This window comes from Gobio gobio (genome assembly GCF_949357685.1).
Source record: "Gobio gobio genome assembly, chromosome: 15".
Lineage (NCBI taxonomy): Eukaryota > Metazoa > Chordata > Actinopteri > Cypriniformes > Gobionidae > Gobio > Gobio gobio.
In genome coordinates this window covers 42,406,782-42,424,237 of record NC_137108.1, presented here as the reverse complement: position 1 = coordinate 42,424,237, position 17,456 = coordinate 42,406,782, and the positions used below count along the sequence as shown (strand labels likewise).

The following is a 17,456-nucleotide window of genomic DNA, read 5'->3' as shown; positions in this document are numbered from 1 at the left end:
CGTAGCTTCATGTGGTACCGATTACAGTTAGCTGCTCAGTATTGAGGTCGTCTTGCCAGTTATGCAAGTTGGTGTCCGGACCCTTAGGGACAGTTCTGGGAAAGACACCACTTTATCTTTTACATATCACACTTTTTATTTTATTTTTATTTTATTTATTATATAAGACTTGTAAATTTTGTAGTCTGTAATTACCATTAGATACAAAAGTTTGGGTTTGGTAAGATTTTGTAATGTTTTCAAAAATCTTATTCTCACCAAGGCAGCTTTAATTTGATTGAAAATACAGTAAAAACTGTAATATTGTGAAATATTATTTTTACAATTTAAAATGTAATTTCTTCTGGTGATGGCAAAGCTGAATTTTCTGAAATCATTACTCTAATCTTCAGTGTCGCATGATCCTTCCGAAATCATTTCAAACAAGGTTGAAAAATAGTGCTATATATTTTTATGGAAAGGTGATGCATTTGTTTCAAGGATTATTTAGAAAGTTTAAAAGAACAGCATTCATTTGAAATGAAAATCTTTTGAAACATTATAAATGTCTTTTATTGTAACTTTTGATCATTTAATGCTTCCTTGCTGAGTAAAAACAAAAAATCTTACTGACCCCAAATTATTTAATTTAAAAAAAGATTGAGATTGTCTGTTTGATCTTAAATTGTATTGAACCCGGAACATTGCTTCAGTGATTGAACCCGGAACATTGCTTCAGTGATATCTTTGAGTAGTGTTTGACAACTGAATGAATTTGCTGTTTTAACATGCATGTTGATCACACAGATCTTCACACCACTGTTGTCGGAGTATCTGAACCGCCTCTCCATGATTGTGGACAATAAGCTAAACTGTGGGCCGGTTCTCTCCTGGATGGAGGTGAGAGACAAACAGAGAGATGAGACCGCAAACATATATTAGAGTAGATAAGAACAGAAATATAGAAGAAATGGATAAAAAAAAGATAGTTCACCCAAAAATGAAAATTGTCATTTACTCACCATATCATTCCAAACCTCTTTGCATTTCTTTCTTCCGTGAAATACAAAACATATTTTAAAGAATGTTGACAACTAAGCATTTTTGTAGACCATTGACTTCCGTTGTATTGACTTCTTTAAAGTCCCTGTAAAGTCAAAATTAAATGTGTTCTGAGTTTCACACCACAGAAAAATTGGTATTAACCACCCAGCCAAATATGGAATGTCATGAATGATAAAAAAGGTCAAGTAAATAAAATAGCTTATCAAAATCTTGAAAAAATAAGCAGTATTCTTGGCTCTCAAGCGCTGGGGGCGTGTCCGCTTGCGGCTCTGAAACCACGGCCACTCGTGGAAAAGCTGCCGTTAGCACACAAGACAACACTCATTGGTGGGCACGTGCTGACGACGATGGCACCAGTGGTCGGCGGGATGGGAGGATGAAGGCCGGGGTGGCAGATAGTCGGTTCAGCCCTATTCTGTAGCTAGATAATTCTGCAGGATTATCAGTGAATCCCACTTGTCTCTGATGAAAGTTTATAAAACTATCCGTTGTAAACTGATCACTGCAGAGGCAGGTGTTGGTGGTGATCCTCAGCTCTCCATCAAGGTGGCTTTTCACAAAATTAATCCACCTCTTGATGTCATAGTTTTTGTTTTGTAAGCTGTTTTGTAAGTTATCGCAACCAGGTAATAGGCATTTACACGACGAAGGCATAACTAACTAGCAAACTGTGGGCTGAAGTAACTAACGTGACTGACAGTAGCAGTAACTCGTGATTGAGGGGGAGAACTGATGCTAGTGTTAGGGGAGGGGCCAGGCTCAGTGGCTCCAGTGCGTCATCGAGCCACCGTTTTAGCCCCGTCCAAAAAATCCTGAACACAAATAGTGAAAACTGTTTAACGGTCTAACTCCACAATTCAGTACTACACAGTTCACAGTCTTTGTTTCAGCAATACATTTCTAACATTAACATTTATAATGTGTTTAAAAAACAAATCTCAGAATTGCTTTTACAGGGACTTTAATGTTCCACAGAAGAAAGTCAGTCATACAAGTTTGGAATGACATGAGCATTAAATACTAATTTATAGTATTTTTTGGTCATTTTTACTTGCCATTTTTCTTACCATATTGCAAATCTCAACATTTTTAGATTTCTTTGTAAAACATGGCAGTTTTTGTTTAAGGCAAATTCGCTCGGAATCTTGCTGAGATTTCGACCACCTGAAGTCTTGCATTATTATAGCTAATTGCTTTTTTACAATCATTGCAGATTGACAACCATGGCAACAGGTTCCTGCTGAAAGAAGAAGCATCTTTAAACGTCCCCGCCATCGCTGCTGCTCACGTCATCAAGCGCTACACTGCCCAGGCTAGCGATGAGATCTCCATCGAGGTACTCTGACCATTTACTTTGGGAGATATGAAAGAATCCAATGTTTTAAATAAAGTGAAAGTGACCCACACTCAGAATTTGTCCTCTGCATTTAACCCATCTAAGTTAGTGTACACACATTAGGAGCAGTGAGTGGTGAAAACACACACACACACACACACACACACACACACACACACACACACTGCAAACTGTGGACACACACACGCAGAGCAGTGGGCAGCCATTTTAATGTGGCAACCGGGTAGCGATTGGGGGTTAGGTGCCTTGCTCAAGGGTACCTCAGTCATTTCCTGCTGGTAATGACAAACAAACCCGCAATCTTCTGGTTACCAGTCGGACTCTCTAACCATTTGTTCCGTTCAGTGTTGTACATCAAACTACATCATAAACTCCAAACTCGTCCAAAAGACCTTGTACCCAGTTTGAGTTCTCTCTTTCTTTCGTCCTGTCCTTATTCTGCACATGCATGCACAGTCTGCCTGGTCCTGGGACACAGTTTTGTTCTCTCTGCTCTTCCTCCTTTTCTTCCTCATCCGTCAGGTCTATTCCTGTCCCCCCCCTCCCTGTACACTGCTCCATATACAGCGTCTCTTTCTGGGCCAGAGAATGGGGTGACCCAAACTTAGAACACATTGAGGTCCCTTCTCTCTCTCTTTTCTTTCTGTCACTCTTCAATTCTTTTGCATATGTATGACATCATTTTGGTAAAATACACCACATAGCAATAACCACATACCAGTGCTCTAGCAACCTCTCCTAAACCACATGGGAATGCCTTAGCAACCACCCGGAACAAACTAGCAGCCACCTAGAAACACCTTAGCGACCATGCCAAGGACCTTAGGAACTACGTATTTATGTCTGTCTTTTGATTCTTCAAGTCTCTCAAATACACTTTGGATGCCCTTTGTAAAAAACAAATAGCAAAACCCTAGCAGCCAACTAGAATTGCCTTAGCAACCACTCCAAGCACCCTAGCGACCACTTGGCAATCTATTGGTCTGTTTGTCTATCTATATGGAATCTTTGAGTCTATTGAACATTCTAGCTACACTTTGAAACCACCCAAACAGCCACCTAGAAATACCCAAGCACCCAAACAGCTTGTTAGTAATGCTGTATTTATCTGTCTGTCGAATCTTAAAGTCTGTCAAAAGCCCTAGCAAACGCTCTGAATTCTTTTGCAAACACCTAGCAAAGCCTTGGCAACCACCTAGAACAACTTAACAGCCACCTAGAAACACCCTAGCAACCACTTCAAGCATTTTAACAACTGTCTGTCTGTTAGTTGCATTTGAAACATTTAGGCAAGGCTTTTTTAAGCTAACATCAACATTTATCTGGACAAATTTTCCATTTTAAGTTTCTTCTTTTTCTGTTTTCTCTCCTCTCAGGCTTGATTCTTTCGCTTTCTGCTCTCCAGTGCAATATAGGAACTGATATTTTTTTCCCCCTTCCTCTTTTAAAAATTTGGGTCAAAGTGTATTTCGGCACGCAACAGTGCTTTTGAATAGATGTTGTGAAAAATATATGAAGAGAGTGTTGTCTACAGTACACATGATTCTAGCTGTTGACATTTTTGTGGTTTAAAAAAATATTAACTCAATCATCATTCTAATATATATTTTAAGAGTTTTTTGACACCCTCAGTGCACAAGTCATTTGCATATATATCTTATTAGATGCGTGTGTCAGTTTGCATGTTAATTGCTTGTATGTGTCTTTCTTCCTCTTTCTAAAGGTTGGTGATATTTTGTCAGTGATTGACATGCCGCCCAAAGAGGACACCACGTGGTGGAGAGGGAAGCATGGATTCCAGGTACCAGTCTAAACCTCAGGACCTGATATGGGCCATCTTCAGTAACACTGACAACTTTGAGAACAGTGTTCCCCTCTCTTTTCCTCAGGTTGGCTTCTTTCCCAGTGAATGTGTGGAATTAATCAATGAGAAGTTGCCGCAGTCGGTCAGTGCTCCTGTCAGTAAGCAAGGTACCACGCACACTGTCTTTTATCTAGAGATCAAAGACTGGAAGTAGAAATGCCATTTAAAGTCTCTTTAGCTAAATTGATTGAAAAATGTACTTCCAAAAGACTGCTGAGAAAGTGTTCTGTCATTTCTGATCTCTACTTCCTGCTGCTTGACCAATGTTTCAGTACACATCATTTAGTTGTTCAGCCAATCTTCATTGGCTGTTCTTCTGTGTTTCAGAGGTGGATATGTTGAGCTCCAAACCTGGTGTTACCAACACAACTGGGCCTTCCTCTCCAACATCAGGTATGGTCGAGTAATTTTTTACTTTTCAGTAGTTGCAATTAGGGCTGGGCATAGTATTACTGACGCAATGACACGGAAGTAGCGACACATCTATTCTTCTGTATTGTGACGTTTGTCTGAGTGTAAGGGATTATTGAAAAAGAGCGGGGATTTGGTTCTATGCATCGGTTGTTGATTGGATTTTGAGATGTACATTGCACTCAAAAGTGGAGGCAGATGAATGTGAGCCTTCAGATGCTGGGTTTAAGTGACTTGAAATTAATTTGAAGTTAATTCCCAGTTTAAACGGCAATATATGGCTCATTGATTGTGCATTATTATTCTATAATTCACTGTCTGAAATCAATTATTTTGCTTGTATACTACGGTTACTGCACCTCAAGACATTTTTCAGGTTTTTGTTATTTTTTTAGAGCTAGTAAAGGAGGCTTGAGACAGTGATATGTAGTTGTTTGAGAGTGAGAGACATTAGCAGTGTCTACTAATAGTGAAGCTGTAAGTTTAATTACTTAAAAAAAAATGCTACTGAGAAATGTCACATACTGTAGCTCTTCAGAGGCAAAACTGTTTTATTGAGAAAGTCATGGGCCTGAAAAGTTTTTGTGCAGGAGAGATTGTAAGGTCCTGTCCCAAATGGAACTTTAAGCCCTTGCGATCTTCCTCCGAGTCCACACTTTCGTGATGCCGCTTTGATCGTCGGGAAAGAAGTCTGCTATGAAGCTCACTTCAGTGCAGGCTCTGCAAAAGTCGGGGGCGCATATCGACCCTAAAGGGGGCAACCTTCTGAAACCTAAAATTACAAATGGGTAACCATACAGTCTTGTGGACTTAATGGACACAGTTACACATGAAATGTACCATTTGGCACTGGGCATGAGAGGGAGAGAGCATATATGGAGCATGCTTTCCATAGATAATAATATGCTTGTCATATTTATTTCAATGTCTTTGTGGTTTTTCATTCTTTTGCTGTGGTAGGCTGCAAGAATCTTTGAAATAACTGAAATAATTTGGTGAAGTATATATCGAACTGTAATGCAGTCATGAAACTACTTAAGCTGTGCATTTACTGGAAAATATTGTCAAAGTACATCTATATTGAACTGTAATGCAGTCAAGAAACTACTTAAGCTGTGCATTTACTGGAAAATATTGTCAATTGTCAGAATCAAGCATTCAACAACCCCTTATAAAGTATAGAATAAAGTATTGACAATCAGTCAAAAGTTTGGATACACCCAGTGTAATTTATTCCTGAGATGGCAAAGCTAGATTTTCAGTATCATTACTCCAGTCTTCACTGTCACATTCTAATATGCTGATTTGCTCAAGATACATTATCAGTGTTGTAAACAGTTGTACTGCTGAATATTTTTGTGGAAACCATGTTAGATCTTTTTTTTTCTTTGGTGAAAAAACTTAGCATTATAAATGTCTTTACTGGGACCTTTGTTCAGTTTAAATCATCCTTAATGATTGAAAGTATTCATTTCATTCATTATTTATATTACTGCCCCCAAACTTTTGAACGGTAGTGTATATCAGCCAACCTCTAAATATTGGTATCTGCACCAACCCTTGAAAAAACTATATCAGTCAACCACTAATGGTGAATAGGTGATATTTCGCCCAGCCCTAGTTGTTTTCTTTAAAACACATGCTTTGGTTTCTTGATGGTCTAGCACAGATGATATTGTAGCCTTCGGTGGCACTGCTGCTGTTTTTAAGGTTATTTTTATGGCCTTGAAAGCCACTGCAGTCCAAACAATGTCTCTGTTATTATTTGTCACAAATGTATGTCTAAGAATTTTGGTTAGTCTTCTGTACATGACAGCAGCATCTTCTAATGAAATGCTTTAACAGTGAATTAGTTATAACATAATAACACTAAAGATGCATTTGATGTTTCTGTCGATTGTGTTCCCTTCTTTTTCTCTCAGTTCGTCATCCTTGGTTCCTAAGCCTGGCTGGTAACAACTTCAGTGAATTTACCTAAACTAACATTTCTGTATCCGTCTTTTTCTAACGCCTTCTATCCTCTGAGACACCTAGGGTTTGTAATACAGATTGTGGTTGTTTATACGGCAGGCAGAGAACGTGTGGGAGGTTTGGAGAGGATGAGCTTGGGTGTTGGATGGTGAAGACAGCAAAAATGTTGTATAATTCATTCAAGTGTTCATGTGGGCATCAATCTCTAGCATCTGTCGAAGAATTGCAGGCTTCTTGTTGTATAAATGAGAACGTGTTAGTGGGCTGTGAGGATTGATTTTGATTGTGCTTGCTCCATGTCATATCGAACTTTTTAACAATGTGTCCTAACCAGGCATGATGCAACAAGATTCCAGCGACAAGCAGTGGACACCATTAGTCAAAAACAAAATGTAGTTTCACTCCTCACACGATGTCCTAGAGATGTCCTTTTCACACATACATTTCTAAAAGTGCTGCTTCTTAGATGGCATTAATGATGACTTGCATAACAGATGTCAAAGGCCCTCATTTAACCAAATTAAAGGTATGGTAGGCAATTTTCGGAGCGGCTGGCAATGGCGAGCTAGCTTTGAAAGCATGAGGTCCCACCCTCCCTTCAAAGCGTCTCCAAAGCCACGCCTCCTTCAAAACACATGAACACGTACAGCAGGGAGCAAACAAAAGCATCACGAGAGATGCCGTTAAACTACCTCATGTCTCAAAGCACATAACATTTAAACATCAAACTTGGAGCACAGTTCAAACTCAGAGCAAACTTAGAGCAAAGTATAATGTCACAGGTTTCCATATCTTCCAAATTACAGTAGTGATGGCATGAATGCAGCATAAGCTGGTTGTTTTGGTTCAGGGGGAACTGTAAAAGGTGGCTTCTGTTTCGGTTGCGGTGCTTGGTGACTAGGGATGAAACGCTATGGAAATTTCACATCACGATTATAGTGACCCAAATTATCACGGTTATCAATATTATCACGGTTTTGTTCAAATGAGATGAAAGTTTTTAAAAAGAACAGATGCACACACTTAAAACATTTCAACAAGTTTTATATTTGAAAATCAACAAACAGCAAATAACTAAAGCAGCTCTATGCACTTTTTTTAAGCTAGATTCTGTGTGATTTCCTTCCTTAAAATGGCCGTCGTCAATAGCAACGCATAAATAATAATAATTTGGTGTAAATATAATCTCTAATATTATCTCTAAATATATTCTCAAGCAATATTCTCATCAGTGTTCAGCAATGATGCATTTAAATCTAGCATATATTGTGTTAGAGCCCAAACAGTATCCTGGTGAAATAATGCATATCCATATTTCCATATGATTTGACAGTTTATTTTATTAAATATCAAAATGTGTGCATCATACTGACACCTAGATGATCACTTTACAGTCAGTTTTATGACTGTCATTCTCTTCAAATGCTATTAAAGTTAGAAACATGTATAACGTTACCAATGTTGTATGTAACTTTATAGACGGTCCCTAAATTCGCCAATTTTATGCTAGTCATATCAGATGCGCTGTGGTTCTGCTGTGTTTGTTTGAAAGTATTTTCGCTGCTGAAATAGAACAAAAACAGTCAACCACTGTATGATGAATGAATCTCCTGCGTACATCGCACGTTTATCTCTGCTTTGAGTGTAACGTTAGATTTTAGCGAGTGAGAGTGGCACGCACTCTGAACAAAACTCCAGCTAATCTGAACGCCTCTGATTATAAGACATTGTATTCATAAACTTAATAGAAACACGTGTGAGTGGTTATAATGTGCAACGCGATTATAACAGATGGCTTTTGAGAAGACTATAATAAGTTCAACAGCCAAAGTAGCTGTCATGTGCAGCCGAAATAACGTTACACCCGCAAATGGCGGTTGTTAATGTCAAGCCCTGATTATTATCCCTTAAATGTCACCCTAGTCTTGGCTGAATTTGTTCGTTCGCTTTACGTTATTATTTCCCATACGTAGTTTTGGTATTCAGGTCAAAGTCCACTTGCCTTGCGTTCGTAGTTTTGAAGTGTTCTCCCTATTACAGTGACTTTCTTCTGGCATGTTCTGCAGACAGGGTGACCATCTTCGATTAAGTTTCCCTCAGGACTTTTGTAAAAGCCAAAATATGACCACACCTCAGATTTGGTCCTTTTAGAAGTCTGAAAAATCTCCCGGCACTGTCACTGCCTTCTGCCATTTCTTCTCATTCAAAAAACAGCGCTGCGCTGCGCCAGACTGACGCTGATTGGACAAGATTTACCGTGAGTTTTCAAAATCGTGATAATCACACGCGGTTTTAATGATAATTACATTTTAAACGATATTACTAACCGTCACTAAATTTTACTGTGGTTTATCGTGAAACCGGTAATCGTTTCATCCCTATTGGTGACTGATGTCTAACTCGGCATAGCATGAAACGAGCTGATGACAAGGGCAGGGTGCGTGGAGGTATGAAAATGCATATGTTGACAGACAGATAGGACATCATATCATTGCATTTGGACCGAATCAGAATGTGAAGAGACTTTTTAACCAGCATAACAAAAAATGTTTCTGGAACAAATCGCCTACCCTGCCTTTAACTTTCTTATCCTACATTTATGTGTCATCCAGGTCATTGACTTTGAGGCCTGTGAAGTGTCTATTGCAGTGGTTCTCAACCAGGGTGTCAGGACTATTTGGCCCCAGTACACTTCCAATGGGGCAGAAGATGGCTTAAAATTATTTAAAATAAGAGAAAACCTAAGCTAAAATAGCTAGATGTTAGTAACTTTAGCCATTCCTTAGCCACCAGGGTTCTTCAAACTGGATATAAAAGGGACTTTTAAAAAGAAAAGTCATGAACAATTAATAAATTTAATCTATATATATATATATCTCGTGGCAACAAATTAAGAATTCATTTTCTTATTTTAGTAATTTGTGGCCATGATTTACTAATTCTTTCACTCGTTTAATCTGCCTCGTTTAATTTATTTGCTTGTTTAAGTCATGACCGTGTTAAAATAATCTTGATTTAACTAAAACAAGGACATTAATTATTACAACATGGCCACAATTTAATGAAACAAGGGAACAAATTATTATATTGTGCGCACGATTTACTTAAAGGGGTACTTCAGCGCTGGGAAGATGAATGTGTATTTAAACTGGGTCATTTATGTAGTTGAAATGGGAAATTATTTTTTAATTTGGTGCCTTCTAGACCGATGAAAAACAGAAAATGTATTTTGTCTCATGTGGATGAAAGACAACAACTCCCAGAATGCACCTGCTTCGCTGCCCATCAAGGCCACTCCCAAAGCCACGGCTACTGGTTATCACTTGCCCATCATGACACCGCCCCCACTGTCGTTTTGATTTTCATAGTAATAAAATCATTTTGTTCAGTTAGAAAACAGACACTACAATTAAAAACTGAACGTGTCTTTTCAATTAAGTGTGAGTGAGCCGAACGAAAGTCACGACACAAATGCAGCAGGAGTCAGATTTCATTCATCACGAGAGCGAAGAGCTGAGCTGAGTCTGGCATGTTTTCAGATCATGCCTATGGAAGCTTAACTTTCATAGGAATTCATTCAAAAGTTGAAACACTCTCTTTGCTCCGCACTGCTCCATTATGAATGCCCCAGCCGAGCGGACGTAAGCATTTACATTCTGTGAGTGAGATCCCACATGTGGAACTAGCTCCTTCAACTGGCTGTAGTCTCTAGCCTCTGGCCAAAAAATGCTCTAATGATGCAAAATTACGATTTTTGTATCATCGTAGGATTTTTTCCAGAAATAAAATGCATAATTCTCTCGTCTCAGGGGGACATGAGGGGGGAAAGTACGATAATTCGAAAATACTACCGGGTTTCTACTGAGACAAAGCTTGATGCTAAATCACTGAAGTAACCCTTTAAATAAAAAGTAAAACATTAGTAATTAGTAAAACATGCTAACATGTTAGTAGGTCATGGGAATTAATTAATTTGTTGCTAAGATATATATTTTTTTTTTCCCCATGTCATGCGCGGGGCTTCGTATATTTATAAATAAATGTGTATAATTTTTTTTTAATTTTCTGAAATATTTTGAGTATAAATTGCTATTAGGTAGTAAACTTTTTTTTAAACCCTGTTTGGTAACAAAAAGTGCAAACCCTAAAGAACATTCAGATATTGAAATAATGGAATTTAATAAATTATTTTATTTATTTTAAAATCATACCATTCCTAGTTTCTGTAAATAAGCAGTTTTGAAATATGATTTCAAAAATGTTGAGAACCACTAATCTATAGCTATATTGCGCAGTCCTACTCACAGTGATATGGTTGTTAGACATATGGCTGATCTATACAAATGGAACACAACCTGCAGGAGTTGTAGACTTCATAGAACAGAGTTTACTGGCTGGCTTTTTTTTAGGTATTTGTGGTGTGGTTTTCTTCTCTCTAGGGGTCAGTGCTCATGCGAAGCTGCAGAAATGTTCAGACTTCTTGTGTGCCAGTCACCTGTTAGTGCTTTGCAAAGTTCACAGGTTTCAGACAACTTTAATACAATTCTGAATAATAGGGAGCTATTACTACTATACCACTATAAACACAGTGAATAGTAGGTGTAGCATTTTATTCAGCTTAATACACCTTAGATTCCCATTCCCATTTATTTACATATTAAATATCGAAAAGGTCATTTATAAATCAATGTAGAAGTTTTGAGTATATTCAAATGTTTTATATATATTATAATTAAAATATATATTCATATATTTTGCATTAATACTATTGGATGTATGATATCGTTTTTTTCCTGATGACAGTTTGATTTTATTATTTGTATGATGTCATACTCAAAACCCCTCATCTGTGCTCCTCAAATGTTGTTTGTGTTTGAAGGAAATCCCAAATTAACACATTTTACAGATATTCCCTGCTGAGTGTGTGTGTGAACTGTGTATTGTGTGAAAGTGTGCTGTCCACATTTTCAATTGCCTCTGTCGCCCCCTTTTGGCAGTGTCCAAGAAACATGGCAAACTGATGGGCTTCCTGCGCACCTTCATGAAGTCCAGACCCACCAAACAAAAGCTAAAGCAGAGGGGAATCCTGAAAGAACGGGTGTTCGGCTGTGACCTCGGCGAGCATCTCCTCAACTCTGGTCTAGATGGTACAGAAACAATTTTCTCTATGTGCTATGAAAGGAATGTATGGGTGTGAAAAGTGTCATTTCAAATGTATAGTGATTTAAAAAAATTTTGTGGTCAAACTTCAGTGCCGCAGGTCCTAAAGAGCTGCTCAGAGTTCATAGAGAAGCATGGCGTGGTGGATGGCATCTACAGACACTCTGGCGTGTCCTCCAACATACAGAAACTCAGGTGTGTCTGTTCATGTGCCAGATTTCCTTTTCAGGATTTTGTACAAGATACTTTATTCTGGAAATTTATATAAAGGTCGATAAACGATAATTTAAGGGTGTAATTAATGTTTTCTTTATATGCATGGCCATGACATATGTTCTTCTCTTGGATCTCATCCCAATCAGGCATGAGTTTGACAGTGAAAATGTTCCGGACCTGACGAAAGACGTGTACATGCAGGATATTCACTGCGTTGGCTCACTGTGCAAACTGTACTTCAGAGAGCTGCCCAATCCTCTGCTCACGTACCAACTCTACGACAAGTTTGCTGTAAGTAATTCTGGCTTTATTCTTAATTCTGAGTTATGTTCAAAGATGCTGCAAAATGAGGGTTTCATAATGGTAATATCACGATACTGTAAAGCCTTTCCTGGCCGAAGATGTCTTGTTTTCAGATAATAATCTTAGAAACAGTTGGGCACAATATCAATGACAATGCGCGATGTATCAAAAATGTGTAATGGACTTTTTTTTTTTTGAGCACCAAATCAGCATAATTATTTCTGAAGGATCATTTTACACTAATTCCTGTGATGCAAAGCTGAATTACTCCAGTCTTCAATGACATTTCAAAATGTACTAAAATAGAAAACTGTTATTTTAAATCGCAATAATATATCACAATATTACTGTATTTTTTATCAAATAAATGCAGCTGTAAATGCAGCATAAGAGACTACTTTAAAAAAACCTAAACATTAAAGTTACCCCATGATTTACTCACCCTCAAGACGTCCTAGGTGTATATGACATTCTTTTTTCAGACGAATACAATCAAGAGTTATATATATATTTTTTTTAAAGGTAACTGGCACGAAGCAAAGGTAATCATTTTGAACTGCAAGAGGCATTACACTTTTTTTATAAGTTGAATACGGAAGACGGTCTGGCAGAAGATAGATATTTTACTTTATAACATGTTAAATATGGATATTTTTCTTACACAAACCATTGATTCACTTCAGAAGGCCTTTGTTAACCCCTGGAGCTATGTGGAGTACTTTTATAATGGATGAATACACTTTTTTGATTCAAATTCTGGCCTGCCATATAATGATTGGATTAGCCAGGACATTTTTTAATATAACTCAGATTGTATTCGTCTGAAAGAAGAAATTCATATACACCTAGGATGGCTTGAGGGCAAGTAAATTATGGGATAATTTTTGGGTGAACTATCCCTTTAAAAAAATCTTACAGACACCAAACTTCCAGTAATGTAATAAGCGAGCTGAATCTTCCTGTCTGACTAGGAATGTATGGGAGAGATGACAGATGAAGAGAGAATGGTGAAAGTGCACGATGTTATCCAGCAACTTCCTCCTCCTCACTACCGGTAACCCCAATACTTACTACACATGGATCAAGTTGTGTCACCTGTTATTGACATTGATGTGAAAATGAAGTGTGACATAAAGAGCTGTGTTTTCTGACAATAAGTGATGTGTTTGTGTTTGTCTCACAGCACTTTGGAGTACCTCATCAGACACCTGGCCCATTTGGGCACCTGCAGTGGAGAGACTAACATGCACATTAAGAATCTGGCCATCGTCTGGGCCCCTAACCTGCTTAGGTAACTTTTTACATGGATTTTTTTCTAAATATTATCAATGCACAATGTATTGGTTATGATATTCCTAATTGCTAATAGTAGGGTTTTTATTTATTTAATTGTATTTTTAATTATCAGCATAACCATGATTAGCTTGATATTAGAAGCAGTTAATGTAATGGCTGTCTTGGATTGGTCAATGACAGAATAATTGATACTAATTGGTCATTCATAGCATTCTGCAGTCAGATATTTTAGTATAATATGTATATTACTTACAATTGTACCGGACTAGTTGTATATTTGTCATAACAAGGGTCTCTTTTTTTTCTTGTATAGTAAAATAGTTTTTGTTCAAATTAATATTTTCATTTGTTTGTCTATTTCTTAGCCATAGTAGCCATAAAATACTTTGTAACTAAATTATTTTTACTTTTACTATTTCTGTGCTGGATATTTTTTTTAAAGTTATCTTTTCGGCATTTATAGATAGGTTTATATTTTCTATGCCTATTCTCATTTTAAGCCGTATTTTTTGTCATAACATAAATAACTATCAAGCAAAACAACATTTTCAAAAATATCAGTGTTTTGTTTTTGTCCTAAAATATTACTGTTGAACTGAACACTCGTATATACTGATTTTTGTTGTAGCTTTTACTAGTATAGGCTCAGGGTTCAAATGAAACCTCTTTTGTCTGAATCAGAATCTCCTGTTGTTCTGTGTCAGGTCCAAAGAAATCGAATCAACAGGCTTAAGCGGCGCTGATCCGTTTAAAGAAGTGCGCATTCAGTCCGTGGTCGTGGAGTTTCTGCTCAGCAATGTGGAAGTTCTTTTCAGTGACTCTTTCACTTCTGTTGGACGTTTCAGTGCAGGTATGTTGAACCAGAAAACAACAAAATGTATTTTTCCGCTATAGATGTTCACACTCATCAGTAAACCACTCATTGAGTCCGGTGTCTTCAAACCAGAGCATGTGAGTGGAGCGGTAATATTTCTGAAGATTCCACTCCGCTCTGCTCACTCATTCTACTCAGGGCCGCTCACTCAACCCAGGATACCCTTTTATGCTGTTTCGAGAACATGTGAAATAAGCAATTAGCCTGGCTCCGCCCTCCTACGTACTTCCGCCCAATTTTCATTTTCCTTCAGTACTCCGTCTGGGATTGCTGTATATTTGCTGGTTTTCTCCGATCAAATTTAAACCGGTCCAATCAGCGAACAGAGGGAGTGGCTGAGAGCGATGACGTTGATGTCGTGCTCTAGTTTGAGATGACATGCGTAACGACCAAACGTCAGCGATTGGTTATGGCAGATCCAGAGTGGCTCTGGGCAGATCCAATAGTTTTAAGAGTACCCGCCTTCAAGGAAGTAAACGCTTGTCAATGGAGAGTGGAAATTCATTACAAACAGAAAGACGTATAGTAAAGAGAGGTTTCATGTCGGAGCGGGATTTGAGCGGACGTCATTTTACCGGTGAGCGATTGAGCGGAGCGCACTGGAGTGTCACACCTCTCCGCTTGGCTCACATGCTCTGCCTGTTTAATGAAAGTGCTGTTTGAAGCAGTGACGTTGGTTTTGTTCCAAAACTTAGTGAGCTGCCTAACTAAGCATTTTAAAGCAAAAGGGTATGCAACTTAATTTTGCTGCCTTAAAATATACTTTCTTTTGGCAGCCATGTTGTAACCTTCAAAGAGAAACCAATCCGGTAATGTGACAAGCTCAGTGACGAACTTTAGTAAGGATGCTGCTTATGTTGACTGTGCACCATGTTTTGGAACAGAGTTGTCTGGTAAACCGATATAGTAAGAAATGCACTAGACGTAATGCTGCCTCTGGCTTGTTTTCATTACAGAATTGCCACCGATTAAGACAAATGTTTATTAACTTCCTCTGCCAGTCTTTGGTTTAAAGTGACATCTGATGCAGCCTCCAGGCCTTTATTCACCACTGTTTTTTCCCTTCTGAGATGCAGCGCTTTTTTTCTTTTCTTTTTTCATAAAAGTGTTACTACTGCAATCAGACCTGTGACTTCATCTCTTCTCTCTCTCTTTTTTAATCCCTTATGACACCGTATTAAATAACTGTAATGGATTGATCAACATTAATTTAATATATTAGGGCTGGGCGATATGACTAAATAAATGATTGCGCTATTTTGTTATATTATTGTAATATTTTTAGCCTTTTGATGGTTTTTATCATGATATTTACACTACTAATCAAAAGTTTGGGGTCAGCAAGATTTTTTTTAAAGGAATAAATTAAAATTTTAATATTACAAATAAATATATAACAATTTTACTATTTTTACTGTATTTTTGTATTTTTACTGTAAATCTCAAAGTATTTTGCCTTGAAATGTCTTATTATAAAATAGTGATATGTATGCAAAACCATACTTTCAAACAAACAGCCACTGCTGACATGTAAATTCATAATATTTAATTTTTCATATTAGTGTTGTCAATCGATTAAAAAAATTTACTAAATACAAATTTTTCTGTGGCACCTAATAATCGCACCTAACATTAAAGTTTTCTTCATATATTTTTATAATGTAATGATTTCATAATTTTTAATGCAGCATTCACACAGACAAAAGATTCACAGACGCGCGCCAGTACTGCACTGCATTCTCTTTTGTGTCTCATCGCGCTTGAATGGCTTGAAAGGATTTGCATGAATAAGAGCATGATCATATATTGTAACACTGGCCAGAGGATGACGGGAATAAAACGGATGCTGCATTAATTGCGTTAAATAATCGTAACGTGTTAAACTGGAAAAATGTATCGCATGCTTCAACGCATTAATTATGATAAAATAAAAAACTAGTTAAAATTATCTAGGCAGATTTGTACAAAATTAATAGAATAGTATTTTTTTTATTTGCATCCACAAATATGCATTATACTTAATTACAATAATATTTACTTGCATATGTTTTAATTAAGCATTTTAAAATATGTATGAACCTATTAAAATCTGTCATATTGCTCCCATATTTGCAAATCGCTGGGCAAGGAGATGTAACCCTTATTTCCTTCAACATGATTCCAAATGAATTGTGATTTATTTAATGTCTCCCAGCCCTATTATACATGTGATTTGATAAATTAGTCTCTTGTGATGAACTTGGCTAGCATACCACACAATTGAACTTATTTACAGTGGCCTGACTCGCCCATATGTAAGTGAGGTTTACTGAGAGCGAGCTGTGTGTTTCCATAGCAACAAGAGGGGCCGAGCACAAGATCTCACGCCTGCCCCGAACACGCCTGGTTAGTCTTCAGGAGGCGAGGGGGGAGTCCTGTTTGACTGACCCCTCTTATCTGGACCCTGAGCTACGGCGCTTCTCAGTGATATGAGATCCAGACTGACTCTGACTCTACAGTGGACACTCAAATCACAGTCTGTTCAAACCAGCTTAAGGGGCTAGTGCTTATTGAGATTAAAAAAAAATAAAAAAAACGTTTACTGAAAACAATTTTATAGGTGTATTACCTTCCTTATACTGTTTCTGAAAAATCAGTAAAACAGTAGGACATTTGTACATGGATGTCCATTAAAAGAAACAGAATGTGTCCTGTGAGAATGTCTCCGCTTGGAGTATGGTTTCTGATTTGTTGCTGGTCCAAGGTGGTCTACCAGGTACACAGCAGGTTCATCCGCTAGTAGATGCTGATCAACCATCTAGACCAGCTAATGACCAGCTAGAAATGGCAATCTTTCTTTCCAGCAGTGATCCAAAAGATACTATCTATGCTCACATATATATTTTTTTTGTTCAGATTCAACACAACTGTGTGTTTACACTACTGTTCAAAAGTTTGGGGTCAGTACAATTTATATTTCA

At 37.6% G+C, this 17,456-nt stretch overlaps 1 protein-coding gene across 4 annotated transcripts in view; it reads left to right on the top strand.

Moving 5' to 3' along the window:
* arhgap33 (Rho GTPase activating protein 33) overlaps positions 1-17,456 on the top strand; it is a 67,148-nt gene that overhangs the window by 40,527 nt on the left and 9,165 nt on the right. For all 4 annotated transcript variants that reach the window (XM_079837146.1, XM_079837149.1, XM_079837148.1 and 1 more), the window contains 11 exons: positions 787-879; positions 2,258-2,380; positions 4,125-4,202; positions 4,291-4,372; positions 4,593-4,658; positions 11,645-11,794; positions 11,900-12,002; positions 12,170-12,314; positions 13,298-13,380; positions 13,510-13,617; positions 14,327-14,472. In XM_079837146.1, the coding sequence (XP_079693272.1) occupies positions 787-879; positions 2,258-2,380; positions 4,125-4,202; positions 4,291-4,372; positions 4,593-4,658; positions 11,645-11,794; positions 11,900-12,002; positions 12,170-12,314; positions 13,298-13,380; positions 13,510-13,617; positions 14,327-14,472 (1,177 nt within the window). The remainder of the gene's footprint in view (positions 1-786; positions 880-2,257; positions 2,381-4,124; positions 4,203-4,290; positions 4,373-4,592; positions 4,659-11,644; positions 11,795-11,899; positions 12,003-12,169; positions 12,315-13,297; positions 13,381-13,509; positions 13,618-14,326; positions 14,473-17,456) is intronic.